This window comes from Crocodylus porosus, unplaced genomic scaffold, assembly GCF_001723895.1.
Source record: "Crocodylus porosus isolate Cpor-Errol unplaced genomic scaffold, CroPor_comp1, whole genome shotgun sequence".
NCBI classification, from domain to species: Eukaryota; Metazoa; Chordata; order Crocodylia; family Crocodylidae; genus Crocodylus; species Crocodylus porosus.
In genome coordinates this window covers 64,338,109-64,355,680 of record NW_017728909.1, presented here as the reverse complement: position 1 = coordinate 64,355,680, position 17,572 = coordinate 64,338,109, and the positions used below count along the sequence as shown (strand labels likewise).

Genomic DNA, 17,572 nt, shown 5'->3' with positions numbered 1-17,572 from the left:
GGTCTGGAACAGTCTGCCAGCGGAGGTGGTTCAAGCACCTACACTGAACACCTTCAAGAGTAAATTGGATGCTTATCTTGCTGGGATCCTATGAACCCAGCTGACTTCCTGCCCTTTGGGCAGGGGGCTGGACTTGATGATCTCCTGAGGTCCCTTCCAGCCCTAATGTCTATGAAATCTATGAAACAGCTGATACGCACTGCAGCTCTCCCCACTCTTTAAAGCAGCTAAAACGTACATTTGTCCATATTTCACGTTTCTACTCAAAGCCTCGGAGAGACCCATTCTTCATTTTCCAGCTACTAGATAATTATGGCCCCAGTGCACAGGTTGTCTGGAATTTATGCAGTAACATCCAACATTTTAACCAGACCACCCACATAGCAATTCTTCTTCAGTGAACATCTCTAGTCAGGGAGAGAATAGAAACTCAGAATTACCCCTAAATGCCTGCTTCTTGACTAACAATAAGAAATTACTTCAGTCAGTTTTTACTGTTGTTTCCACAGTTACTGAAATGATTTCTTTACAGTTTGGGATTAAAGCAAAACATATGATCTCCTTGGTCCTTGAGTTTACTATATTTTTCTCTACTTTAGCATCAGTAATGCTGAGAATGAAGATTAGTTAAGAAGGAGAATTATAGACGTTTGCTCTTCAGTATTTTTTCACATCAAATAAAAAAAGATATTCAGAACCTGATTTAACTGTAGATCTCACAGAAATATGGAAAGGTAGTTAGGTATTTTCCTCCTTTTTCAGGGGGAAGGAGTTTAGGCACAGAGTAGTAAAATTGCTTGTCCAGGTCATGGGAATACAATTTATCACCTCCCTTTCAAACCATGTTGTAACTATGCCACTTCCAGTCCTTATGCAAACACTAACTTTTCTAGAAGCTTGCTCCAATTTTTCTTTACAAAGTTCCATGCAAGAAGTCGTCCAGCTGGATTCATGCTGACCATATAGATAACTGATGGTAGATCTTGAGTCTTGATTACATTTCCCTCCATTCCAAGTTCCAGTAGCCTACAACATTCCCAGGAAAGCAAGGAAAGGGTAGATTAGGTATTTACAGGTGTTGACATATTTAATATTAGTTACATGATTAGTGAGATTTGAAAGATAAGGCCTTTTGTGATCTCAGCCAGGATTAATAAAAAGTATTTAGTAATTACTTGCACTATATTTATCAGTATTAATTTGAACATTCTAAGATTCTCCAAGAACTCATAGCAATGGTATATTGGTTCTCTATAAACTGACACCTATCTTTAACTCTATCACAGTGGTTCAAAACAGGCCAAACAAAGTCTGATTCACTTTGTTCATTCTCTTCCTCCTTTTGGTGCCTAAGCTCTCATATTATCATGGTGAAAGTACATAGAGGAGTAAAAAAGAAAGACAAAACGAGTGTGCACTGTTATTGTTTTTGCTATGAGATTCATCTAAGGGTGAATTGCTTTTTCCTTTTCCAGCATGTCAATTTTTTGCCTACATTGCTCAGTAATCAAACCATAAACACCCAAAAAGGTGCATCATAAAAGAGTCATATCAACAGGCTGCAACTAAGTTACTTCACAAGCATCAAGTTAGCTACATGATTAAAAGCAGAGAAAATAAACACTGGAGTAAATAATTATGGACTGTATCCCACCTTGCTAGGTTTGCATCATCTTTGCAACTTGCCAATGCCGAATTGATTTTTATCTGTTCAGCACCAGACATGGACACTTTATATCTTTCCAGAAGAAAATTCCAGCCTGTAGCTGTTTTAGATCCAGCAGAATATACTGTCTTCATGACATCAGAAGGAATATTACTAAACAGAAAATTCAGGGTTATGATTTAGTGTTTTTAATGGTTGAATTACAATAAAAAATACGGAAACTTTCACTTCCTAATGTATAAAAAAAATAACTAAAAAGGAAACTTTCCGGTGTCTCTTGACTATCTTGCTGTGACATAAGAGCTGTCCTTGGTTTCAAACTAAATATTGTTGATTTACTATATGTAACAGCCACATTGTTGTATTTAATCACACAAACACAAAGCACTATGAAAGCAAATAAAAAAAAGACTGGTTCTGCCCTGAAAGGTATACAATCCATGTCCCTAATCCAGCGTATTTAGGATCTTGCCTAACTTTATACACCATGAGTAGCCCCTTCATCTCTATAATAAAACACAACTTATCTACTTCCTTAACTTTGCTGAGGCTAAGGAAGAGAGTGTGTGGGAAGGATCATGAGGTTCACTTACTGCTGAATATGAAGCTTACTAGCTCTTGGGGAAAGGAAGGGATTGTATTTGTTTGTTTTTCCATTGCTCTATGAAAATTTTGAGGACAAAGGGAAAAAAAAAGAACACAAGTGTAGGTCAGGATGGAAGGGGGTCTTTTTCAGTCACAAAGTGGGGACAAATAACCTTTTCTGAAAAGAGCAGTCCCTGAGATTTCAGTGAGCCACCGACACAAACTTCCTAAAGAAAATCAGTAGAATTCCGTACGCATGCAGAGTTTTTCCCTGGTGGAACTCATAACCTTATGGGTAGGAAGTTGTTCTTTGAAAGGACTGAAACTTTCTTTATATCTGAGCAGCACTTTGTGCACTGTGAATAATACCAGCAACAGGGGACAATGTTAGGGGATGGGTTCAATCTCATTACCGCTAGGGATTAAAACCAGCACACTTCATTTTAGGAGAGTAGGAACATTATAAAACCATAATAGCTTTTAAACCCAACCTGTAAAAAACCTAGAGAGTGTGGGCCCGAGAAAAAGCTGGAGATATGCTGGGATTAAGTACAGTCTGGCAGAAGGGTCTGGAGTTGAGAGCAGATATTGCTTCTTGTTTGTTTTTTCTTATGTTCAGGAGTACAGGACTTTTTTGCAATCCTATTTATCTACAGTACCCAAAGAAACACTTAACTCCATTTCAGTTTTACTATGCAGGATCTTGAACACTACTCAAAATCCTAAATATTTGGCTAATTGTTTATACTAAAGAGCTGAAATAATAATAATAGTGGAGATAAAACAGTAAAGAGCTAAAAAAAACAAACCCCATCATTCTTTTTTTTATGTTAGCATTTTCAGGCATCCCTGTATGGCACTGGGGAAGCAAACAATGGACAAAAAAAGGCTATAATAGACATAAAAACTAAAGGCCTATGCTAAGAAACTTAAGTCTGTTAGCTACACAAGACATTCATTGTGGACTACACTAGTTAGCTCTGCAGTCTATTAGGCAGGAGTAAACTAATTAACTCTGCAGCAGGTACTAGTACTATTTACAAGAGCTATCCTGTTGTGGAGTTTTTTACTCCACAGGACTGTATGTGTAGACACTGACATGATTGGCTGGGGCGCTAGGGTGCTTCAGTGCTGGGGCTGCCTGCCAGCGGTGCTAGCCTCACACTGGAGCACCCTCATACCCCAGCCAGGACTTCCATAGCACGCTGAGCTGGGCAGGAGCACCCTGGGGCTGTCAGGCTGGCCCTCAAGCCCCCTGCTAGCCTGGGCTGCTCCAACCTGGCTCAACAAGCTGTGGTCCTGGGCACACTTTCAAATGGTACACATGGGAGCAATAAACTCCAGTGCACTAAAACACCAGAGTTTATTGCTTCACATTAATTGCACGTGTAGATGCGCCTACTGACTCCTATATCTGTATGCGTCAACTTGGAAAGGCAGGGAAGGGAAGAGAGTGCCTCACAGTAGGTGTGAGTTACACTACAAGTTAACATATGTAACATGGGTAACTGAAAAAGAGGAGATTTTCTGGTACTGTTTTCTGATAACAAAAAATTTCCCACATAGTTTGCAAAGCATTGCTATGCCTTTAAACCCTATGCTGGAAAAATCAACCTGGAAGTATAGTGAAAGAAATGTAAACAAAGAACAGTAGGTAGAAAATAAATCACTTACTTTAATTTTCCACCAAATCCCATCCACTTCCCAAAAAGCTCATTTGCCTTCTGGAGACAGGGAGGATATTGCAAGTCACATGCCATTTGGAGGAGTTTTGAACGAAGCATTCTGTCAGAAACTGAGCCCTCATCACTCCAGGTCTGTCTATCAATCACTGGCTTAAAATACTGCAGGAGGTATTGCTGCAGAGAGAATACAACATAGTTTATTTATAGGTAGTGAAATCTGGCATACTAAGCACGTTCAAGATGAATAATAAAAAATGAGTCAATTCTGCATTAAAAGTAGCATTTCCACACATCATAGATGCACCATTAGATTAATAACAGGCAATATGTCCCTCTAGTACAAAGAAACACTTCAGCTGTCAGCAATAAGTGTCATGGAAACAGAGATGAAAGTTAATAAACTTCGTCTGGCTGATACATGTAGAACTTCATATGTGGTACAATCTTAGAAATGAACCTTAAGACTTTTTGTGACATCAGAAATATTTCTTCTTTCCACCATGTCATAGATCCCTTCCAAGTAGCCCAAGCCTTTCAGTAGTACTATGTTACTGGTTTCATGCTGGAGATACCGAGTCAGATCAAGGGCTCTGTCCAGAGATAGTCTGCCTGCACTGAAAAAGAAGATTTCTTAAATAAGTTATAATCTGACAACATTAGAGAAGGAGGGAATGACATCCCTTTTATTCGTCTTTCTTACCCAAAGATGTACAGGCAGATCTACCAAGATCACTTGTGGATTCCTTCCACAAGAACCTTACAACCTTGGGCTTGTTGTATGGAGCTGGTTGTGCCAGAAGCCTATTTCTCACAGGCTATTATGACGCAAAAGCCTTGTGTTCAGAGAAGCATGGGCAGTGCTTATATGCCACTCTCTCCAATAGAGGCAGGAAGAAAGCAGAGCCTTCTTTACAAATTAATTAGTGTTTCCACCAACAAATCTTTCTTTCTGTAATTCTTTCTAAAATGTGTCTCTCTACATTGGTTTTCTACAATTCAGAGCCTTTTCCGCTACCCCTCTTATGGAAGCACCAGCACACCACCTTTTGAGGAAATCTAGTGAATGACTTTTCCTAGATCATAAATGACAATACCATTCAGAATTCTCCTCTAAGAAACTTTGGGGGATTTGCCTCATCATGAATACTGCATCTATGATTCCCTTACAAGTCTAAATGGCATTTCAACCTGCATCGACTTACTGTGGTTGTTTTTAAAAAGAATCATTATTACCTGACGAGTTGAAATGCATTATGAATCAGGTTTGCTCTGTCCTTGTAACTGAAGATGGTGTGGTTCTGATTCAACAGTTTAATAATGTTGTTCCATCCATTGCCTTCATAGTGTACAATGTAATAGCCATTCATGTCCACATTGAGTTTTACCCAATTCACATCTTCCTCCAGTTCTATGGTGTCTAAGAGCAGGAAAACATTATTGAAACAACTAAACAAACATTTTTAGTGATATTTACCAATGCAACCAAACATATTCTGTGGTATTTATATTGCAGGAAAGTGATCTTAATCCTCCTACGGAAAAATTATATGGCATTGATTCGAACCCCTGCCATGTCTTCTGTTTCATTCGTTGCTAACAATTAAAACATATTCTTCTTCATAGTTGAGAGATTAAACTTTAGAGCCAAGCACATTGTAGTGTAGACTCATAGTTAGGTTTCTCTTGCTTTTGAAATGTTTTGTATCATTTTAGCAGTAAATGTCAACAAACTCTGAACTTTTGAAAAAAGGGAGAATCTACTCTTTTAAGTTCCATAATTTCAAGAAACATGGCAATGAAATGAACACAGTTTACAGGGCTCCAATCACATAGAACATCCTATATTTGTAACTCTTTAAGGACTGAAGAATTTTAAATGAGAGTTAAGGGGGTGCTGCAGAAGCATCAGAACTGCACATCTTTCAGACAAATATTGTAGTTCATTCGCCAAAAGGGCAGGTTTTGGTTGGGGGGAGTGCATTCATGACTTTGGGTCTTTTCCAATGCTCAATTTTGTATTTCAAAAAGATGGCTGACACTAAAATTAGCTAAATTTAAATTTAGATCTTTTATAAAATAATAATAAGAAATCCTAAAACATTTCATTTTAGCTGAAACCTGAAGTTTTCTTTTTTCAAGTTTTGTTTCAGCAGGAAAAACAAAACACATATTTCATTTTGGATGGACACAAAATATTTTTTTCCTCAACTTTTTTTGGTCTGGCCAATATTTTCTGCACCTCTTGTAAGCATTAAGACAACAGTAGGATTACAATACAAAATAGGCAATAAGCCAAACTCCAACCTGATTGATTCTTCATTAAATGCCTTCCAATACTCTTAGAGTGGCTTGTGATGTAAGTCAAGGGAACTTGCCAGAGGAAACTAGAAGTAGGAGTGAACAGGGAAATTAAACCACAATGTCTAAGGCTTCCAAATGTTTACATCAAATTCCACAAACATCATTTGGATGTGCCTGAATTACCCAGTTTGCATTGAGGCCCACAAAGGATCATCTGGTAAAATGCCTTTCAGGAAGCGTTCTTGTTTTATTTTGATTCTTTTCTCATTTTGTTCAACAGTAATCAATGGAAGTCCTTTCTGGAGTGTCCATGTGTTCATTATCTCGGTGACATCAAAGTGTTCTCTAACATAATAGTTATGCTGAGAACATGGAAGAAAAAATTAGTTGCCTCAACAGTACAAGACTCCTTTTAAATGAGAAAATAGTCTGCAGTCAGAAAGAGTTAAGTCATATGCCTTTAAATTAATTGGTTTCATAAAATAGCTCAAGAAAAAGAGACATGTATTTTAGCAGTCCTCAAGCAATTTAATTGGAACACAATGAGATTAATGATCATACTCCTGATTCAAACCAGCATATCAGAGGAGAAATAATCTCAAACTAGTATATGTAAGAGATGAATCATGTCTACCTTCTGCATCCTTATTATGAGGCTCTCTGATGGCCCATTTAAAAGATTGTACTTGTAGTTTTACATATTCTTTGTCAAAAGCACCTGTATTGCACTTGAGATCAGTACAACAGACTAGACCTATAATACTTCCAGGATGACTATTTATGCTGTAGGCATTGCAGAACTGCATCACATCAGGTTGAACATGTTGCCCTCCTAATTGTACCTAAGCTTTATACACAACAGTGCAACAGATGTTGGACTGTGCTCACTCATATACTCTGGCTGCTTTGCAGCACCACAGTAGTGTGTGAATCTGACCATGGGTGTAATAGAAGCTGACAGCCACATCAGAATTGCCAAGTGGAGATAGATATCTGCCTGCATCTGCCACTGAGGTTTTTATGAATCCTGAAGATGCACACTCCTGTTCCAATACTAGGTGTATTGCCCCTCTGTAGCCTTCCAAATACATCTCCTGATAGACCATGTGCTATCAGGAATTATATTTAGGAGACGTTAATAATTCAAAGTCTACTGCAGATTTTGACAAAGATGTGCTTCTCCATCCCTGAGGGAAGAATATAACCAGCTACTCTCCTCTACTCATCTTCTGCAGAGGTACTTGTACATATTAAGAGAATAATCTTTAAGAAAAAAACCACTCTGACCAAAAATGATGAAAAGTACATTAGATGTTATTTTCTTTGTAATAACCTGATATGCTACACAAGTCAGGGAATCTGTTCTTTTTAGAATGAATACACAATATTAGGTATATTAAAAACATTTCAAGATAATTATTTCCCTTTAATGAAGTTGACCGTTTCTAGACTGCTTTCATAAGTGATCCCAGCCATATGAGCCTGCATAGTGATCTACTGCACATTCTAAGTGGTCTTTCAAGACTAAAAATTACTTAATATGATATTTGACAGTACAATTCAGAAAGTTCTTTCAATTGTTTAAAATACCTTGCCCTTTTGCATCTCAAAAGTATTCTTTTTTTTGTTTCACTGCTGTTCATATGGTTTCAATATTTACAGTTGCTTATTTATGGCAATATTTTTCTTACCGAGATGGCCTCATGAAATATATGTCCCATTACATAAAAGACTCTAGTGAAAAATAGCTGAAAGTAGCTATATTCAAATGAGCAATAGCAAACTACCTTATGATCTACAAGTCAAAATAGAAATATTCAAACAGTGAAAGAAAGGACATGTAACTAGTACAAAAATATATTAATTTTATCAAAAAGGCTAAGGTGAAAAATGATTTACAAGTAGCATAAAAGGCAACAAAAAGGCTTTGTAAATAAATCAGAAGACGACAACAAAGAAAAGGACAGGTTCATCACTAACCAAGAAAGGAGAACAAATAGTAGGTGATGCAGGGAAAGCTGAAGTACTCTGTGCCTCCTTTCCTTTACTAAAATTATTAATTGTAACCAGTTATTTAATAAATTAATATTTGGAAGGAAGCAGGAACACAGGCCAGAATGCAGAAAGAACAGGTTAAAGCAGTGTTTCTCAAACCATGGATCGTGACCCAAAAGTGGGCCGCAAGAATATCTGAAAGGGTCATGAACAATCGCATTGAAAAACATGGAAAACCATAGGTTTTCCCTTGCAGGCTGGCAGCATTGCAGTCTGAAAGGGGATACTTGAGGCTGGGGAGAAGGAGGATACAGGGGGAGCCATGTACATGTGCACGTGCACGTGCATACATGCACAGGGCAGCTAGGCAGGGTGGAGAGCAGCTCCTGCAGCTAAGTCTCTGGGGTCAGAGGGGCATAGGCAACACAGAGGGAGGCAGGGGGCACAGGAGACACACTGGGGTCTGGGGGGCATGTGTGCCTGCAAATTTGTGCAGGCACAGGGCTGCAGCATGGCCAGACCAGCACAGGCAGAACAGCAGGTGGGTCCTAGCACAGGAGGGTGGAGTGGGGCAGTGAGACTAGTTGCCGGCAGCCTGGCCATGGTGGCCAGGTAGAGTCATGGCCCAGCATGCAAGCAGCTGGCACAGGAAGGAGGTGAGGAGAGTGTGGGACTCCCCTATCCATCCTCATGTTGCTGGCACCACTGGGGTGAGGTTCATGGCAATGGCAGCAACTAGTCTTGCTGCCCTGCTCTACCCACCTGTGTTGAAACCCACTCACTCATAGCACAACCACTGCATGAGGAAAATTTGATGTATCTGCTTAATTTCTATATGAAATAACAGTTACAATACCACAATGCATTTGTTTATACCTCTCTGCAGAAGTCTAATAATGAAAAAACAATCCACATACTCACTATGTTCTTAGAAGGCTAACTTTTTGTGTAACAGTATTTAGCAGAAGCAAAATCCTCTTCTGAGCAAGTCTGTAAAATACAGGATTATCAAGTCAGATTGAAAACACCCTTTTCTGTATACTTAATTTTCATGTAAATGTTAGCAGTTGTTATCCACAAGAAACATTTCATCCAGTCACTAACCCTTAAAATTAATTTTCCCTGCAGAAATGCCCTAGAGCCATTAGTAATACCAAATAAATTTTTCTAAAACTTCTTCTGATATTGTCCTTAAAAATATAAAACACATCTTTCACAAGGCATTTTGGAGTATGACTTGTCCCTTTTAAAAAAGTATTCTTTGTACAGGTATCCAGGTTGTAGCCATATTGGTCTAGAGGAAAAAGCAAGGCTTGTGGTAGAGGTGATATCTTTTATTAGACCAACAAGATTTTTGCAAAAAAATAAAAATAAAAAATTTATATATACATATACATACATATATATACACATATATACATACATACATACATATACATATATACACACATATATACATATATATATTCTTTAATTCTTTGATTGCTTATTCCTTGTACAAGCATTCAGTGTTTAGACCAGTTTGAAATCAGTGTATGGTTCTCATCACTGGTACCACTCAGCTTTTCAGATCAGACTTCAGTGATAGACAGACAGTCTCAGTGATTTTGATGCCTTTGAATTCTTATGTGGAACTGAGCGTGTTAGGTCTGTCCTTGTGTCTACTCACCGTGTCTATTCATAATCTTTAGCTGCAGGCTGACTCCAGCAGAATTATAAAACCAAAGCTACTTGCAGTGAATAAAGTTTACACTGCTCATTATCATGTCTTTATAAAATGGTTTTAAATACATTACATTACTGTTTAGATGTAAGCCTTACAGATTTCCAAGGTTTTTTTCCTCGTTTGTTTTTTTACGTGTCCTCAACATGAGGTAGAAGCCCTCAGGCTCTAGAAACTGGAAAGGGAGATATGACATATACAGACTGATCTGTCCCATGCCTGCTTAAATACTCTTTCCCTTAGAATGCACTCTCCACCACTAAGCAAGACAAGAGACAGCTAGATGGATCTGTGGTCTGACCCAGTATGCCATTTCTTATGCATTTGTCTTCCTTAAGCCTAACCTCTTTTTTTACTATCTATGCTGTCATTTTTTTTTTTTTACTTTCCATTTACTGAGTTATTGCTTTGTTGATGATACTCAGTTGTATTTTTCCTTAGATGCTGACTTTTCTTTAGGTATATTAATCTTACTACTAGTTAAGTTGGAGAGTTGAATGAAGGATCAATTTTTCCTGAAACATACCATATCCAAACAATGTTTGGTTACCTTCTCTATGAATACATCAGAGATAGACCTAGCTATTTAGGCCTAATTCTTACATAGATGAAATGGGTATTGTTTTTGACTTTGATTATGTTTTTTCCTATTCAGACCACTTGAAAAACTAGCCCAGTTTCCTTTATGTTATCTGATAGATGTGCAAAACTATTAACTTTATCCTCGCAAATAGATTGCTGTATTTGCTTGCATACAATGTGCCCCTGACTATTATACACACCTTGCTTTTGAAAGACAGAATGAATAAAAATAATTTTTTTTCCAGACCAGGAACATAGTCTACTCCTCAGCTGAACTTTCTCTCCCATTTCTGTTTAACTAAAGCTCAAACCCTGGCTGCTACTGAAGATTCATTTCCATGGGTGCATCTATGATTTTGAAAATAGCTAATGTCTCCAGGGCTGTGAAATAGGAGGAGTGTGTCCAGGAGCAGCTAGTAAACAGCAAACTCGCTAAGAGTAATAGCTTGATTAGTGAAACATCAAGACCATTAAAAAGAAGAGGTGGTCATTAACACTCCTGGAATAAAGAACAATGAACCATTAAGTCAACTGACTGTTTCAGCTGCCTGAATGGTAATGCAACAACTGCTGCACTATGGAGCAGGAATCAAAGAACGTTGCTCGTTTCCCAGGCAGATACTCAGATCCCCACTTAATAGGAATGGGGAGGGGGGGCAATTTTTGAGAAAATGGTGTGAGTTGTATGTGATAAAATATAGTAATGTGCTTTTGAGATCTAAATGCTGGACAAATATAATGCTTTGCTTTATAATCTCCCTAAAAAATAAATCACATAATAAACTGAAGAGCTATGGTATAGGATTCTTTATACCCATTGCTAATTCCTCCAAATATGAAATAATTTATTGTACAATGTACAGCAATGGTTCCTCATGGATCAAAGCTTGCACTGAGTTTATTATTGTTCAACTAGTCTTTAGGACATCACAGCAACTGAGCCAAATCTATTTAATGAACTTCTTAGCTCCTAACACTTCAATTCACATTGTTACAGGGAAGTAGATTTATTTGCTTTCCCAGTTCCACAATTACAGGCTAATCCTCCAAGGCACTGGCTTCGATAAGAATTAGTCACAGTCAATATGTCCTTCCATTCTGGAACTTTCTCTTCTCTGATGTTTGTGCCAATTTGCCTCTCAATTGTTAAAACTTTTGTGTACTTATTTAAATAGTTTCTTCTAAAGATGTAAGAAGTTTGTTTATTATGACTTCAATTTTCTGAATAGCTTTACATTGAGGCATACTGCAAAAAAAAAAAAAACCTCACAGTAGGAGAAATTCATTACTATGCAAAGTGAACTATCACACAAGATCTGTGAACCCCTTATATTCTCAAAACAAGACTTAACTGGAATTTAAAGTGTATATATGCTTTGTGTATACTGTTTGCACAGGAGGAGACTTTTACCTTGAATGAATATTGCATAGCAGTACGCTATTTGCTAGGTAAAATAAAAGAAGAAAACTTACATTTGCCAAGCTATTCCAAAGATCATTGTTCTTTGCATTCCTATAGCTGTGTTTCTTTAAGTAATGAATTATTCCATTCTGAAACACTTCATCAGTCAGAAAGTTTCTCAGCATATGTAGAATACAAGCTCCCTACATATGAATGGACATAATTGAATTAGTTTTTAAATTCCATTTTCTTCTAAATAGCTATAATTATGTTGTAAAACAATGCTAAATTGTTAAAACTAGCCAGGAATTCTAATAACAAAAAAGAGTAAAAAATGTAGGAACCAAAATCAAAGGGCAAAAAGTTATTGCCTGATCAGAGTTACTAAATATAACTAAAGCACTAATAGTGAAATTAGAACAGAAGATACAGAAGGTCCCACTATGTGGAAGCCATGCAACGGTCCAGACAGCATGAGGCCCAACAAAGGACCGACTCTGCATCACCTCTGCATTGAAGAACTTGACTTGATATTAGCTTTGCTTAATACACAGTGTTTAGAGGAAGTTTCAGGGCCTGTCAGGAAAGGTTAGCTAGTGGTTCTATATCAAAATGGAACCAGTGGCTTCTATATCAGCAGATTACTGAAACTCAAATACAGAGTAGCAGCTACAGGTCTGTCCTTACCCTACACTTATGCTTGAAAGATGCATTCTGTCTTTCCACAGCTCCCACACCTATTTGCCGTAGAAATGTATTCTTCCTTAGGTTTAAATTTAGTACTGATTTATGCACCCTTCAGTTCCATGGACTTCACTGGGATTGCACAGGGCGTAAATCAGCACAGAATTCATCTCTCGTGGATCAACTATGCAACTAGGTTTAGCTTCTCTGACCCATAGACCCACATGGGCTGTGGCTTCTGGTGAAGCTACCAGCTTGCCAGAAAGAAAAGCTTCATCAGTAATTAGTCAAAAAGAAGTTTGACTAGTGGAAAAAAGGACTGGGCGATGGAAAACATTGAAAAAAACAAAACTTAATGATGGCCTGAGCAAGAATCTAAAGCTGAGATGTCAATCAGCATGAAAACAAATACAACTGCACATTCAAAATTATGCTTACTTAAATATAATAAATGAATTTTTCTTTTCTAATTTAAGAAAAAGAAATCTAACTTAATGTAGTAAAGCACAGAATTCAAAAGTCATTCTTCTTCACGTTTCCTATTTTGCTTTAAACAAATACATGCAAATATTACACAAATGTATTTTGTACCAATGCCAAGATATTTCAAACATTTTTATGGTGTTTTTTTTCTGCTTTTTACAGGAGGGAGCCCTGAGAAAGACATTAGCTATACCTTGTAAATTCTTCAGAAAGCTATCCCTGTACAACCTTTATTTAATTATTAACTATTTTAGTTTCCTTCATACCTCAAAGATTATAAATTATAATAAATCAGTGATGTGTACCGATCTATTATGTATAACAGGATAATTAAATGCAGCCAGCTGTAACAATTTGGTATAAGAGAATAGGATTCAAAACTTTTTTTTTTTTTTTTTACTATGAGTTCTTTCTCTCTCATACATGCAGACAAAGGACTAAATAACAGAAGTACTTTAAGTATTTTAACCATTATAAAGAAAGGACTTAATTAAGACTTTTCAGAATCAATAAAAAACTAGGAGAGAAATTCAATATTCCCTAGTGCAACTGGATATGCATCCTTTCAATTTTCTACCTTGGTAAAAGTTAGTGCACTATCCTGCAAAATAGAACTCTCTTTTGCACTGCAAAATTCTGAACATCCCTAAGTAAAGAGAGGTAGTTAGCCATGTTTATCTGAAGTCAGGCAGAAGGCAGAGTCCCTAATTTTCACTGGAATCAGTGCGAGTTATCAGTATTTTGGAGGAGCAGCTCTTCAGGGGTCAGTCCTGTTTCCAGTGAAGTCAAGAAATACTTTCACATTCATTTAAATGTGACGTATTAGGAAGTTAGAATGATTTTAGCCAAAATTAATGTGTCTGATCTTGAAAGATGGCATTGTCAGTCAGTTGTGTGTACCAGACACTTATCCCTGAGTGCAGCAACCTGCAGAATTGGGATCTGACTCCATTACTTTAATCCTAACTTTTCGTCTCCCTGCCCCTTTGTCTTTTATAAATCCATCTTGTTAATAGTATTTCAATGCCAAGTTTCCTGTCTTCTATATCTTTAACATTCTAAATCATTCATACAGCTGCACATAACTTACAATATCACTATTGCAGATGAAAATTAAACAAACTTACCTTGTCATAAGAAACAGTATCAAACATTTCTTTTATCTGTGTTGGATTTTCTGCTTTTGAAGATATGGGGCGAGATGAGTTCATAGAGTCTCTTCCCATTGCTGTAAAGCAGGTATCTAGCAAGTAGTCATTCTAACAAGATAAAATAACTAGTAAGTGCATATACGCTTCAAGAAATACATTTTGAATTATATCAAGTGAGTTAAAATGTGCTATACATACCACTTGCAACTCTGGGTATGTGGCATCAACAGAGATAAATTCCATGTATCTAGCAAACCCTTCATTCAACCAGATATCATTCCACCATTCCATGGTAACCAGGTTACCAAACCACTAAAAATAGATTTAAATATACACTCAGAAACAGATAAAGAAGAAAAAGGAATTAAAACATTTTTTTTTAAAGTATGGGTTTTTCTAACGGAACAATATTTCTGACATCCAGCATCTTAAAAAAAAGGAGCCTGATTTAACTTCCAGGTAAGAGTGAAACAATTCTTTACACTTCTCATTGAAAAGGAGTTGATAGATACATTAACAATAAAAACTTCCATAAGGCCACATTCTGGCCTTATGCAACTCCAGCATCCTTCAAATTCTTTCCTGAGAGACTTCTCACAAGAGAGGTTGATTTCTTAGCCTGGGCTATTTATTATATCACATAAAACAATAATCCTATACTTAGAAAATTAAGCATGAATAAAACTGCATTATTGGTTAGCAATGAAAGTAATTATCTAATGCATGATAATGGAATGGATGCATCCAACACACATTATTATGTGCTCTCTATTACCTCACCATTTTTATCATCAGTTTCTTTCTATTATGAATAAATAAGAAAGGGAGTATCTAGAATGAAATGTACTATTCAAAAAGACATTACAGCAAGAATCCTTAAACACAATTGGCTGTTACATCGTTTATCTTTGGAATGTTTTAGTGGTTTTACAAAATTTGTCTTGTAAGACCAAATCATACTTATCTTTCTGATCTGAGTAGTCCTCTTAAAGTCAAGGGAACTATCATTGCGAATAAGACGGGAAGGTTTTGGCTCAGTGTTTAATACAGCAATTACTATTATTTTTAAACAAAGCAGCTCATTAGATTTACATATATTTTTAGATTTACTTACAGTTAAGTAGGCAAATAGCTTTCATATTTTAAATTACAGCTAAATCCTATTTTACTTGACATACTTAAGTGGTGCAGATGTAGCTGCATAACTGCAGGTTTTGGCCCTTACACACAATTATTCCTACTTTGGCAAAGTGAACCACCCTGTGCACACACCTGCTGGAAGTAGCCCAGAAATGTAGTGGTTAGGACACTTGCCCAGGGAGGAAGAGACCAGGGTCCTAGGACAGGTCTTTTATCTAAAAGGCATCTGAACCTGCATCTTCTATTTCCCAGCACTCTAACCACCAGGTAATAAACTAAGCATTGTCCATTGCCCTCTTCAGATCTCCTTTTGAAGCCAGCCCACTGGATATCTAAGAGAGGGAAATGAAAAATACAAGCCAGAGACAGAGACTAGGGACAGACATTACATATTAACCAGTTTCAGTGATCAGAAACTGGTTTAAACCTGTAACTGAACAGATGTTCAGTGCACATAAACCAGCTTGAAAATGGTTTAAACCAGTTTGAGATAAACCTGGTTGAATGTAGTATCAGATTTAACTGATTTGGGTCAAACTGGTTTGTGCAATGTCTGTCCCAGACCCCTTGCTGGTTTAAGATAAACCAGACTCCACCAGCATCCTGGTATGCTCTCTGGGCTGTGCAGAGCACTCTGCTCCACAGCAGGGCTGCCCCTCCCCTCTGCTCTCTGGCTGCAGCTCTGGCAAGACTGTGGGGTGCTCCCTACCACCCCTCACCACTCCCTGCTAAGCAGGAATTCCCCCCTCCCCTCTGTATTGTGGAGAGGTGCCTGTATATTATCTAGCAGACCACATGCTGGCTACATCAACAGGTAATGTCCCCCTGTTGTTTTCTTAATGAGATAATACATACTGAGTTAGGGGTGATAAACACTTATCTATTCCCTACTGGGCTAATCAAAGTGTCCTGCTGGGGCCTGGCAATGGCCCCCCTTAGCTCAGTACTGTACAAGGGAAGGCAGGGCTGCTGTAGCACCCCCCTGGCCTCTAGCCTGAGTCACTGCAGGCATTTCTGGGATGTTACAAAGTGATTTAGCCTAGCCAGGTTACACTAACCTGCAGAGACTGAAGCAATTCAGGGTCAGGCTTTTTGAATCTCTGTCCCTAACCAGAGACATCGTACCCAGGAAAGGAAGGGACCCTGAGTTTAGTCTCAGCTCAGGTTCTCAATAGGGCAGACATTTCTCAGTGATGTTTATCTACTTTATCCAAGGAATATTAACTGTAAGGTGAGTGGGCCAGCTTCAAATGGACAATGCTTTGGGTACTACCGAGCTTAGAGCCTGATGGTTAGAATACTTTATTGGGAAGCAGAAAATGATTCAAAACCTCTCTAGGTGGATGAGACCAGAAACTAGTCAACTGCTCCCTAGGCAAATATGCTAACCTCAGTGCTATTGTGCTAAAAAGGTAGGAACCTCTCCTCTTTCACCCCTATTTTACTGTTGTTTGTGCCTGACTAGAACTTCAGGACTTGCCCAGCATTACACCCATTCTCTCTCCTCACACAGCTGCTTGGCTGGACCATAGCCTTACTGACCATGCTCAGTAGTTACCATTGGCAATTCTGAGTTGAAAATAGCATGTTAGTGGCAAAAACTGCATTAATGCAACTACATATATGCCCTTTAGGCTTGTAAAGTATAATAGGATTTAGCCTGTCCTTCCTATACTTGCTAATTAGAACTAGGAAACTAAACTAACCCCTAATAAACTGAAGACACAATTTATGAATAGAAAATGACTTGTTAATATCAGTCACTGGAAAACCTAGAAACTCTTGCTGAATCTTTATTAATGCTTTAAGATACAGTTCTACTCTGAAAAACAACTATTCAGAGATAGACAGTTCTTACTTAACTTTCATGCTCCCTGTGTTCAGAATTATAATTATTAGAGTGAGAAAAATAAGAAAGCTTTTGCCTTCTATTAATATTGCTGAGCCAACATAACAGAGGACCAGATTCTTGTCTTTACTAAGCATCATCATTCCAGATGGGAAAAATCATCTTGTGGTGAAGTAACGAATTAGGAATTTGAGAAATCTAGTCAGTTTCCATCTCTGTCACAGATTGTCTTTGAGATCTGGAACAAGCTACAGACATTTTTTAGTGGCTTCAAAAGAAGAGAATGAGACCATCACTTCTGGAGAAGAACTTTAATAAGCCTTAAT

At 37.7% G+C, this 17,572-nt stretch overlaps 1 protein-coding gene across 1 annotated transcript in view; it reads right to left on the bottom strand.

The window, feature by feature from the left end:
• Positions 1-17,572, bottom strand: part of LOC109308130 (endoplasmic reticulum aminopeptidase 2-like) — a 37,375-nt gene that overhangs the window by 6,031 nt on the left and 13,772 nt on the right. Inside the window, 11 exon segments of the mRNA XM_019532406.1 lie at positions 886-1,026; positions 1,655-1,819; positions 3,926-4,110; positions 4,394-4,550; positions 5,170-5,353; positions 6,241-6,320; positions 6,421-6,599; positions 9,154-9,222; positions 12,011-12,142; positions 14,234-14,365; positions 14,456-14,569. Of these exon segments, the coding sequence (XP_019387951.1) occupies positions 886-1,026; positions 1,655-1,819; positions 3,926-4,110; positions 4,394-4,550; positions 5,170-5,353; positions 6,241-6,320; positions 6,421-6,599; positions 9,154-9,222; positions 12,011-12,142; positions 14,234-14,365; positions 14,456-14,569 (1,538 nt within the window).